General features: G+C 49.8%; 1 protein-coding gene across 1 annotated transcript; it reads right to left on the bottom strand.

Moving 5' to 3' along the window:
- Nucleotides 1-671: 671 nt before the first annotated feature.
- Nucleotides 672-4248, bottom strand: IZUMO1R (IZUMO1 receptor, JUNO). The gene is made up of 4 exons (XM_049653792.1): nt 4109-4248; nt 3159-3347; nt 2179-2314; nt 672-2032 (listed from the first exon to the last, which is right to left on the bottom strand). The coding sequence occupies exons 1-4, from the start codon at nt 4244-4246 to the stop codon at nt 1764-1766; spliced, it is 732 nt and encodes a 243-aa protein (XP_049509749.1). The 5' UTR covers nt 4247-4248; the 3' UTR covers nt 672-1763.
- Nucleotides 4249-12406: the final 8158 nt, after the last annotated feature.

Genomic DNA, 12406 nt, shown 5'->3' with positions numbered 1-12406 from the left:
CGAATGGGGTTTGAACCAATGAACAGCAAGACCATGACCTGAACCAGAGTCAGAGGCTCAATGGACTGAGCCACCCAGGCGCCCCTTTTATTTCCTGCTCTTAACGAAGTGACCCTTTTCACTGGGGCTCAGACAGCACCCCCTTCGTGAGGACCCCCAGCCCAGGCCCTGTTCTTGCTTGGTCTCCATTGCTAGCATCAGTCTCCTACTCCAGACTCTGAGCACCTCACGTAGGAGGACCGTCCTCATTGGTGTTAGAACACGAGTGCCCTGCCTGTAAGAGGTTCTGCTCAGTGAAGGAGCACAGTCAGGGGAGGCGTGGGAGGAATGGGGGTAGAGTTTAATGGACCAGCAGGGCTTGCTGGTGTGTGGTGAGAATGAGTAATCGTCAGCAAAATCAACTACCTCAGATGCAGACCTATTAGAAACCTTTGTCAAAGAAAAGGTTGTAGGGAAGGCACCATCTGTGCTGAGAAGCTGCTGGGCTTCAGGCTCCAGAAGGTGCCAAGTGGGCAAGTTGGCCACCAGTCCACTTCCAGAGAGGACATGAAGGCTGCCCCGGTGCCCCTTCTTGAGTTCAGTTCTGACTCTTATTCTTTAGGGGCTGGCACTGCCTGAGAGGCACAGACTAGATCCCCACAAACAATGGCACTGGCTTTTTTTTTTTTTTTTTTTTTTTTAATTTATTTTGAGAGATGGCAAGCAAGCAGGGGAGGGGCAGAGAGAGATGGAGAGGGAGAAATCCAAGCAGGCTCTGCACAGTCATTGCAGGGCCTGACACGGGGCTTGATCCCACGAACCGTGAGATCAGGACCTGAGCTGCAATCCAGAGTCTGCCGCTTAACCGACTAAGCCACCCAGGCACCCCGGCATTGGCTTTTTCCTCTTTCTTTTTGTAAGTTAAAATCAAGGGGGTCCAATTCCCTCATTTGTCTCAGGGGAGAGGGAAGCAGAGACAGTCTTAAAGAAAGGCCAAAGGACCTGCCAAAAGTCACACAGAAAGTTGTAGAACCGGATTAGAGCTCTGGCTTCTGAATTTCCAGAGCAGCCTGTTGTGATTCTGGGGTTCATCAGGACAGGAGACGCCTAAAGCAATGGAGGCAGTGGCTTCAGCCTTGCATCCACAGTAAAGACGATGGTCTGGGTAGTCCTTACCCTGGCTTTGGGTCTTTTGTAGGCTGTACTGCTCCAAAAGCAAAAGAGGTTGTGAGTCTTCCCCCCCAGGAGGTGTTGCGAGGATTGGAGAGGGCCAAGCACATGTCTAGCAGCTAATGGTTATTAGTTAAGTAGCAACCAACGTTGAGACTTCAGTGCAGGAGGCAAACGGACTCCCTCTTGGACATTGACTCCCTGACCGTAGAGCTAGGAGAGAGTGGGTCCCACAGAGAGAAAGGGCAGCTGCTGTTCTATTGGGAGCACCATTAGCTCTGCCAGGGAAGGGGGTGGGCATGCACTGGAGGAGATAGGCCTGGAGTCCCACCTCAGAGACCCTGACTCCAGCCAGCCATAAAGGCGGGAGGGGGCAGGTCACATTGACTCTCCCAGCCCCTGAAAGCAGAGCAGAGAGGTGGAGGGGGGGGGCCTAGCTCCGAGAGTTCACGGCTTGGGCACCAGCTCCGGCAGCCTCAGCGTCCCTACCAAACCCGTGGCCTGTGCCGCTCCATTAAAGGAAGGACCCAAGGAAAGGAGGCTGCCACGGCTGGCCTGACCCATAGCTGGGGGGGTTGGGGAGGGCATAGGAGTGTGGGAGGGAGAAGGGGCTTTTAGGATAGGAATGACAGGTACAGAGAGAAGGCCAGGAGACTGCAGGAGACTTCCCAGGGTGGGGCAGTGCTGGCAAAGAGGCGGGCCACAGCCACATTGGGGTTGTCCTGGGTGGGCTCAAACCACTTCTGCAGGCACCGCCCACTGTTCCTGCCCTCAGGGCTTGCCTTGAATGAGTTGCTCCAAATCTTCTCGCACAGGTCAGCGGGGGTAGGGAAGTAATGGGGGAAGGGGTGGCAGACAGCCCTCGCAGGGCAGCGGTTCTTCCCTGGGAGGGGGCCGGGTGGGGGGGGGAAATCGAGGCACAAAGTTACCTCCCAAGATTCCCACCCTCACGTCCCCATCCTTTGCCCTAGGGGAGCATAGGGAGCTGGCGCTTGCTGCCAGGTGGGGGCCCTGTCAAGCACCACTCACCCCGACTCCAGTCCCAGTCGCCGTGCCAGTTGGACTTGCACGTGTAAGATGTGCGACAGTCTTCCCACCACTGCTCGCAGTCCTCCTGGCAGAGTGGCACATCCAGGATTCGCTCTCCTGGTCCAGCCAAGTCCATCTGGGTGCAGGCATAGCAAGAGACAAGAATGCTAATAGCCAGGATCCAGAGATGATCAGTAGCTACAATGGTACTCTGCCGGTTACCGTTGGAAGATACGGTACAGACTCCTAGGAAGTCTGTAAGCATTCCTTTACAAATGAGCACAATGAGGGGCGCCTGGGTGGCTCATCGGTTAAGCGTCCAACTCATGATTTTGGCTCAGGTCATGATCTCATGGTTCATGGGAGAGAGCCCTGCATCGGACTCTGCGCTGACAGCACAGAGCCTGCTTGGGCTTCTCTCTGCCCCTCCCCCCACCTCTAAATAAATAAATAAACTTAAAAAAAAAAAAAAGAAAACCAATGAGAACAATGAGGCTAAGGAGGCTAAATGGTTTGGCCCCAGCTACACAGCTTCCTACATAACTTGTTCTGCGAGTGTTCCGCAAGACAAGGAAATGTTTCTAATAAATTTTAACTTGATAAATGAGTGATGCCTTGCAATATGAGTAGTACATGACACAGAATGTCACATGATCACAGCTGAGCCAATGGTTCTTGAAATTCACTTTGATATACAAGTGCTTTGGATGGCAAGCAAGTTTCCAGAATGAATTATGCTCGCATCCCAAGGTTTTAGTGTCGTCCCTTATCCTAAAGTTCTCACTTGTGCTCCCCTATGCTGCTCTTTGGGACCCAGAGGTGGCTTTCTCTCCACTTTTTTCCCCAACCCGGCTTCTGACTCTGCTCTGGTCCGTAGGGGGACAGCGTGTCCTGCTCCTGCTAGCATCGTGGACCTCAGGCTCTTAGTAACAGGGCACTGTGTGGATGTGCCTCCTGCCTCCCCAGCCCAGCCTTCTAACCTTCCGGATCCAAGGTCCCAGGTTTGGGGAGCACTCATAGAAGCAGATAGCCTGGATGAAGTGCTTCTCACAGCCTGGCATCATCAACCCACAGTGAATCAAGCTGAAGTTGTAAAGCAGGGACACATCAAGGTGGGCTTCCCAGCTTGTGCTGGCTGTGCAGCAGGCATTGTCTTTCCAGGGGGTGCACTGAAGGTGGAAGAAGAAGCAAAAGGCAGGGGGTTGGATAAGAGGCAGGAGATGGAGGAGTGTCCAGGGCAGAGAGGTAAAAATGTCCCCTAGAAGAGGGCCTGGGCAAATGGGAGGACTTCAGGCCAGCAATGCCCATCTAGAAGGAATGGTGATAATATGTCAATATTTGTAGCCAAAGGGCTCCTGCACACCAATCTCCCTGCCACAGGCTGCTGCCATTCCCTAGAAACAGGGTTTCCAGGATCTCAGCTCCTAAAGGCAGCAGAGGAACCCCATGAGACCCAGAGGAGTGTGCGGCTGCCCTGGATGGGAGGGCACCAGAGTTGAGAAGAGCTTATAGGTAAAAATCAGCTCCACGACTCCTCCCGTGCCCCTGTCAGTTGCCTCTAGGGGTCTGGGGAGGAGTCACCTGAGTCATAGGTCTCCCCGGTGCCTATGGGTAGGAAGGCTAAAGAAGGGGGACCTGGTTTGTTTGAATGTATGCTGAACCAGTGATGGACCTCTTGGATCATGAGCTGCCCCTGCCCCTGTCCCCCAAGTGGCCGGGCAGCTCAGGTATGGGGACGTGGAAACACTCAACAGTTATGATCTCAAAAGGCCAAAGTGTCCCTCCAGTGGTCTTTGCCCAAATCCCAACATAAGGAACCAAGTGAGTGAGGGTTGGTGATAGTTCAGAAGCCATCTTGGCATTTGTGTCCCTTCCCTGATCTGCCAAAGCAGCCTCACTCCCATCCCCAGGCAAGGTCTGGCCTTTGTACCTCATCGTAGAGCTGGTCTTCTGGGCCAGGCTCTCGCTTGTGGTGTTTGGTGTTCATGCAGACATCGAGCAGCTCGTCCCCAGCCCAGATGGGCACGACTGTCCACAGCCGTAACATGAGCTGCCACCACCGTCCCATGGCCTACTGCAGAGAGGAGACCCACCTGCTTGTGTGATAGATAGGACGCCCGCTCCATTCTCTCTACTCTCCCAGGGAGTGAGTATGGGTTTCAAGGCTCCCTCCCTCAAGTGATCATGACACTCTGGCTGCCCCTAGGACCTCTATCTGAGGCAGCATCATAAAACGTCAGGGCAGGTGAAACAAACCTGAGAGTTCTGACGCCCACCCCCAACGGATGCACAGACACGTGAGTGAAATACCAGGAAGAGGCCAGCCCTGAGGTAAGGGAGGGTCTGGTGAAATGGCTCCAGTCTGCTCTGGGGGAGCTTTTCTTGGTCCCTCCCCTTCCAAGGCAGACTTTCCAACTCCATGACATACGGGCTGGAATTCAGAGCTTTAATTCTGGGTGAAGAACAGAGCAAATCACCAGATTCTACAGGGGACAGAGGGCATGGTGGGACATGGTAGTGTGACAAGTGCAATCCTTACACCATCGAGAGCCAGCCGTGATGGCAGCCCCTCTGCCTCCACCAGCTCCAACCCATCACCAACCCTCCTGAGCAGGAGCCTGGACACCCAGCGGCCTTGCGGGCACCTCAGAGCCAGGGAGCATGCCCAGGCAGTCAGATGTGCCGGCCTTGTGCACCCAAAGTCAGGTCCTCACCACAGGAGTGAGAAGGCTGACTTTTCCCTTGGTGTTTGTTGAGCACTGTGTTTCCCACTCTGTTCTGGGCAGTGCTGGTAATGTGAGGGAAGGAAGCGAGAGACAAAAAGAAGAAAGGCAGAAGAGCACCCTGTCTCAAGTGCCCAACACTCTGGGAAACAGGGCTCCCTCAGCCTTCACCCACCCAGGACCCCTTGGCTCCCACAGTCCCCCAGGCCTTGCAAGAGGGACCACGGACCCATCAGAGTGAAATTGAAAACCTCTGGCCTCACCTGAGTTTAGAGCATCAAGCAGGCTGGGGATGGAGACCCCATCCCGCCTTCCAAGCCTACCCTCAAGTCCCAATCTGCAGCTGCCCCCCTCCAGTCTCAGGCATAGCTGCAGCCATCCCGTATCTTTAAAGAATCTGGTGCATCAGGGGAATTAGAGGAAAGATGCTCCTCCTTCCAGTGCTTTCTTCATACTTACTTTCATAGCAGGAGCCGCTCCCTCCCACCTCCAGAGACTGGAGGCTGCCATCTTGCTCATTTATCACCCACTCCACTTCCTACCAGCCCAGGTGCAAATACAGAGCTCCAGGTGGCTCCGGTTAAACACATCCACCTCACCGAGGTGAAGGGGTCTTCTGTGGTTGGAGCCTGAGGCTTTCACTTACTCAGAGAAGCAGAGACCAGGTAGTGGGTAGGCTCCTGGGCTCTGGTCGGCTACTGACTTCCGCTCTTGGCTCTGTTCCTTGCCAGCTGGATGACCTGGAGGAAATGCCAAACTCTCTAAGTTTTCCTATCTGTATAGAGGGCCGTTTTATAACAGAGATTGCTGGGGGAATGCAGTGAAAGAGAAAATACACCATACGGACTTGGCATCGTGCCTGGCACAGAGTAAGTCTTAGCGGCTTTAATTCTTTTCCTTTCTCCTGTGTAGTGTTTCTTGCCCCGTTCCGCAGCTCCGCCTGCCCCTTTGTCAGCTCAGGTACCTGGGATGCACCCTCTGGTGGCTTGAGTAACAGTGACCTCTGTCAGCCCACAGGAGCTAAGGCTCCTGCCAGGGAACAGGCACGGCAGCACAGTGACCCGGAGATAAAGTGGGGCCTTGGAGACCCAAGAATTTAAAGGTGTGACCAAAGCCCAAACCAACAAAACCAAAAAAGTCCCTCCACAGCCCACAGAACTGTCTCCCTTAGCATGCAGAGACCCTGTCCTGTGAAATATTCTGCAAGTGTCCTCAGCAGTGATGATGCACACAAGGAAGTCCTTCTTAACCAGGAAAGGCTGGGAAACTGGGACAGGACTCTTGGGAGAGTCCCAAAGGTAATGAAAATGCTGGAAAAGGAGCCCCTCTCCTTGCCTGTTTCTTGAACCCAGTCCCCTCTCCAAGGGACAAGCAGCCAAAGTGACTGACATGTTACCAACACATAGGAAATGAGAACAATAAAAGCGTTTTTATCTTTGAGGGAAACAAAGCCCCTAGAAACGACCCCCAAGCTGAATGCCCTCCTTGATTTAACTGTGGGGAGGCTGAGGCTCAGCTGGGGAGTGGGAGAGCTAGGATCTGAACTCAGGTCAACACCCCATATCTGATGCCTAAGGACCAGCTGACGGGGGCAGCCTCCAAGACTGAAGGGGTAGGTGCCATCCAGGTCTCAAGCGAAGTCTGTGTTTTAAAGAGTCAAATGCCACCATCAGATTGTGTGTTGGGAGACCTGTGCCAGCTTTATTTGGGAACAGTGATGGTTACCGGCCCAGCCTCCCGAGTCCCTGCCTTAAGCAGAGTTAGGAGTCCCCCTTTCAGGGTCCGATACCAAATAGGAACTGCATTTCTGAAGCCTGGGTCTCTTTCCACCAGCGTCCACTCAGCAGGGGCAGAGCAGACAGGCCTGTCCTGTTCAAGTCCTGACAAACACTCACGGGCAGTAAGCCTTGAGGAGGAAAGAGCGTTGGGGTTTAACATTGAGTTTGCTGTAAACTGTGGACGTGCCAGGGACAAGAATCCAGGAATGAAGCGCAGGAGTAATTACTGAAATGTAAAACAGGTCCTCTGATAAACATTCTTCACGTGGAGGCAAGGAGGACGAGGAGGGGCTCGCTAACAGTCTCTAGGACAAGGCTGTGGGAAATGAGCTAAAATTACAGTCTGCGCAGGTGCCGGGGGAGGGAGGGATTATGGAGGCTGCCTCTCGGAGAACCATCAGGCCAACATCTGCTCCAGCAAAGAGGCAGTTAGCAGCCCTTGAAGAAAACTCATTTTTGCTCTATTGTGATTGAGTCTTCCAGAGAAATCTGTTTTGTAACTGAAAGCTGATAAATTAAAGCTGGCTGTGGATGAAGCCATTGAAAGCTGCTGACCCCAAACAATTTTGCTCTAAAGAAACAAAACAGAACACTTAAATTGATGAGAGCAGAGCAGCTCTCAGAAAGCAGCTCTCAGAGAGGTCTGACGAGAGGGAGAGCTGGGCAGGACGGCCCAGCCCCGAGCAGGCCACCACGCATGCAGAGTAAGAGTCCCTCTCCGGGTCCCCCCACCCCCGCTTGTGAGGTCACCCAAGGTGCCCAGCTCCACTGAGTTCTGAGAGCAGACTAAGAAGGCAAGAATTCATGCCAGGAATCTCCTGGTGAGAATCTGAAGTCAGAGGCCAGATGAAGGGGACATTGGTGATTCAGAGTTCTTAATGGGCCTCATGAGTTCTTCTTTTCACCCCAAAATCTATTGGCCATCTTTGACTTGACGCTTAATTGGTGTGTGGCTAAGGCAGGTTTGTTTACCTCTAGTCCTCCTTCCCTCCACATCCTTTCCATCACCAAACTGTTGATTTAGCTTCCTGAGTATCTTAAAAATTTTTTTCTTTAATTAAAACAGAGAGAGAGAGAGAGAGAGAGAGAGGGAGAGAGAAAGGGAGAGCATGAGCAGGGGAAGGGCAGAGAGACAAGGAGAGGGAGAGAATGCTAAGCAGGCTCTGTGATATCAGCGCAGAGCATATCGTGTCTCCATCCCACGAACCGTGAGATCATGATCTGAGTCAAAATCAAGAGTTGAACATTTAACCAACTGAGCCACCCAAGCGCCCCCCTCCCAAAGGATCTCTTCAATTCGAATTCTTTTATCCCTGGTTCTTCCCAATTCCTGGGCTGTGACCACGGCTTGCCTCAATTACTAACTGGCTCCCTTGCCCCTTTCCAAAACCTTTATCCAAGCAGCGGCCAGAGTGATCTAATTTCCCAGTATTTTACTATGAAAGTTTTCAGACATAAGGAAAGTTGAGAGAATTTTACAGTGAACCCCCATATAACCACAACTTTGATTTTGTCATTACCCTTTTGCTATATTTGTCCCACATCTAGCTAGCCTTCTGGTCATCCATCAGTCTTCCTTTTGGTCACCAACATCCTCCTAAATAATTTGTGCATTCTTATCATTAACCAGAGTTCAATATTTGCCTGCAAGTTTTTTCGCTTCAAATTATTTTTTTTTAATGTAAAGATGATTAGGGGCACCTGGTTGGTTCAGTTGGTTAAGTGTCTGACTCTTAGGTTCAGGTCATCTGGGTTTGTGAGTTCAAGCCCTGTGTCCAGCTCTGTGCTGATACCTCGGAGCCTACTTGGGATTCTTTTTCCCTCTCTTGCTGGTGCTCGCTCTCTCTCTCTCTCTCTCTCTCTCACACACACACACACACACAATAAATAAACTTTTTTTTTTTTTAAAGAAGGTAAAGATTAAGCTACTCCCATCCTTCTAGGCTTAAGGTAAGTCCCAACCTTAACATGTCACAAGAACCCTGTTTAATTTGGTCCCTATTTACTTTTCCATGCTAACCTGTGGTCCTTTCTCTCACCTGCCTTGCAGGCAATCCTCACCCCTCAACATCTCTAACTTCCCATCACTCTCCTTTGCCTGGCTGTTCTCTCAGAGCTCACTCTCTGTCACTGGTAACTCCTATTGGCCCTTTAGCTCAGAGGACAGATGGCTACTCAGGGAACTTGTGTGGTTCGCCCCAGGATTGGTGAATTGTTCTCTTGGGGTCTTATGCTTGTCACCGACGTGGAATTTACCACAGGAGTACTCACAGTAGCAAACACAGTGCCTGGCCCAGAGTGACTAGTCAATACATGTTTGCTGAGGAAATGGGCAGAAAATACCTGCATAGAATAAAACTATCCACGCTCTTCCCTAGGTTAACCTGACCTATCCTCTCTCCTTGCACTTCTGTCTTCCCTCCCTTCCTTTATTCCATCCTTACCTGGAGTTTAAAATGACCTCTCATTTTCTGTTCCCTGTCTTCTCTCCTCACCATCCTCTTTCTCTCCCTTCTCTCCCCCTTCTGGCCTCCCTCCCCCTCCGACTTCCACCTGGGAACATCTACAGTTTCTGGTGAGTTCTGTGAGATCTCAGTGCGTCAGTGCCCTTTCGTCACCATGTGAAGAGACCACTTTCTAGGTCTAGCCACCACAAAAGGAAATGAGTGTGAAGCCTGTCAGTGTTGAAGAGAGTCCAAGTAGGTTGAAACAGAAAAACATCAAAGTCCCACCAGAAAGTGATTAGCTGAAAATCGGAGTTGGAAGAAAGGTATGTCACAAAGAACAAATGTCTTTACTCGCCTACTTACTTCTCTTCTCAGGCTGCTGGATTCTTTTCCCTTCAACACGGTTTCCCCAGTGCCAGTGTCTCACTGTGACATCCAAACCAGGCTGCTGCCGGGCGGCTGGGAGATAGGTTTTAAGAAATAACTAAGGTTTGCAGTTTTAAAATGTGCAGCTGAAATCAATACATTGTCTCTCTCAATCCTCCTGGCATCCCTCCCCACAAATATCTCTTGACCTGAAGTTTCACCCCAGCTACAAACCTCTCTCTCTCTCTCTCTCTCTCTCTCTCTCTCTGTCCCCCCAGGCTTGCTTCCTAAAAACACACCTGTGTGTGTTCATTGTGGCTTCTTTGTGTCACCTCACATTCATTTATGAACCATTGGTGTTCAGCTTCTGCTTGCCATCCCATGGCATCCACTCTTGCCAACTTCACTAACAACCTCCAAATTGTTCTATCCTAGTTGACCTCTCAGCTGCCTTTGGCCAACAGAATCCCTCCTACCTTCTTAAAGCTCATCTCCTCCTTGATTCCCAGGGCTCCTCTGTGTTCTGGTTTCCCTCCAACATCTCAACTTGTCCCTTCTCCGTCTCCTTGGTAGGCTCTATTTCCTCCATCTGCCATTTAAGTGGGTTTTTTTGAACGCTCTCCTTGGGCCTCTTTTCTTTCTACTGTCCATACTCTCTCTGTGCAACCTTACCCCCAGTGTAGCTTCAGTGATCTGTCTCCTCTCTGCAGGTGACTCTTAAATCTCTCTCCAGTCCTGACCTGTAGAATGGCAGATATGTGAGGGTGTCTACTGATCTATCTCCAGGAGTATTTTACTTGGATTTCCAACAGGCGCCTTATCCTCAATATAACCTGGTTGTTCTTAGCTCTTCATTCAATCTGCTTTTCTTTCTTGGTTACTGGGACCCTCTCCCTCTAGTCATCCAGGTCATGGTCCTGGAGTTATCCTGGACTATTTTTCCTCTCCCACCTCATGCGAATCCTTTAACATGACACACAGAATTCTTCATGGCCTGGCAATTGGCTACTGCGGAAGTTCCTCTTCCTCCCAATCCCATCCTCACCGGACACACTTGCCATGCTGAAATCCTTGCTGCTATCTGAATTTGCCCCTGCCCTGTACCTTAGCACCTACAGCTCCATCTGCCAGGAATGACCTTTCCCGGCTTCTTCACCCAAGTACTCTTCTCTTAGGGCTCCACTCAAGCAGCATCACCTCTAGGAAGCCTGCCTTTGCCCCTCCCTAGGTTAGGGTCCCTTCTGTGGACTCCCATAGGTTTCCATACTATTTTTTAGTATTGGTCTAAAAATACCTCTATTATGATGCCACACTATCCAAGAAGGGGATTACAAGGTAGCATAATCTTCTGCATTGCTTGCCTCCCTATGTAGATTTGGAGTTCCCTGAGGGTGAGGACTTTGTCTCCTTCTTTGGCTACTAGCCTCCAGCATAGTTTATGGTGTATGTAAGAGCCTCCAAATGTTTGAATAAATGAGTGAGTGGTATGTGCCACATCTGACGATCCACAGGGGCCTGAACTTGTATGTAGAATCCAGTCTTTTTGAGCCTGGGGACAGTGCTGTTTCCTCAGGTCCAATTTCCAGCACCCATCCCTTGGATGTTTCATCCCACCTGCCTACTGTATTTAAAATTGAAAATTTGTCTGGGAAAGCACAGACCTATGTGTAGCTCTTCTCAGAGGATCTTGAAACATTCCTAAATATGTTCGTTTAGATTGGGACAAATTTACATGGTTATAATACGTATGGTTTAGATGGTTTTGAGGTCCTGTCCAGGCATGGCTGCTTAGATCATGACTCTTAGCACCACTGTACTCTCCCTCCAGCTGCCCCCCCCCCCAACAATCTATGGGACGTGAGCCAATGCTGGTGTTAGCCTTAAAAGAGACAGGGGTCCCAAGCCCCAGCTAAACTGAACTATCTTTAATACTTTCAACATTCTGTGGTCACTCTTTCTCAGGTCTCTACACATGCTTACCCCTTGGTAAGAAGGATTCTCTTCCATGATTCATTTTTACTAAGAAGTGTACCAGGACAAATTCTAGGAAGCCTCAGAATTTTTGTGGTAAGAATTATAAGAGTTATGTGTATGTGGTGTACAAGCTTGTGGATGTCCATCTTTTTTTAAAATTGTTTTGGTCTTGTCTTACTCATCTTCTTGACTCCCCACAGCTCTGTTAACCATAAGCTTTGGCTATTGTGGCTGGTGAATTGTTTTTCTCTAAGGCATGTACATAATTTCAAGTTCAAAGAATGGAATTGGATCAGCTTATATTTCACAGACTAAAGGAAATACACAAACAAATATAAATATTCTAGGTTTGTTTTGGTCTGTATGTCTTGGTCTTACATTGAAAATGTCTGAGAAAATGCACAGAAGGATTGGAAGGTCCATCATGTGTTCTGTTGTTTATTGGAAAGAAAGTGGTAGAAAGTGGATCATTTGAAGTTGGCAAATATTTGACTCCTCATGCCCTTGTGCCTACAAATGACAAGGTAGAGATGGGAAAAATCAATTTTGCAAGAGACTGTGGGTAAATTGCCTTCCGGTAAAACAATGATGAAGCAGTTGGCATTTCTAGAAAAGTGAATTTTCTGATTCTTCCATGACCCCTATTCTAAACCATTATGATATAACATTATGAGGAGCTCTTAAATGTATGATGTTTACTGAAGACTTAATACTCTGGAAAAATGTTAATGATTGTAAATATTCAAATAGTTTACGAAACTAGATTTTAATTGCTAAACGTCTCCTCATACCTGAGTTGATGATTCTGTTTTTTTGTTTGTTTTTGTTTTTAATCAAAGCCTGTGGAATGTCTGGTTGCTACGGACACTGGGGCTTAAGAGGAACTATGAGTCATCTTAGTGCATTGTCCTTAAACACAGAGCACTGCACATATCCACAG

Source organism: Panthera uncia, chromosome D1 (genome assembly GCF_023721935.1).
Source record: "Panthera uncia isolate 11264 chromosome D1, Puncia_PCG_1.0, whole genome shotgun sequence".
In the NCBI taxonomy this organism is placed as follows: Eukaryota; Metazoa; Chordata; class Mammalia; order Carnivora; family Felidae; genus Panthera; species Panthera uncia.
This window is presented reverse-complemented; position numbering and strand designations above follow the sequence as displayed.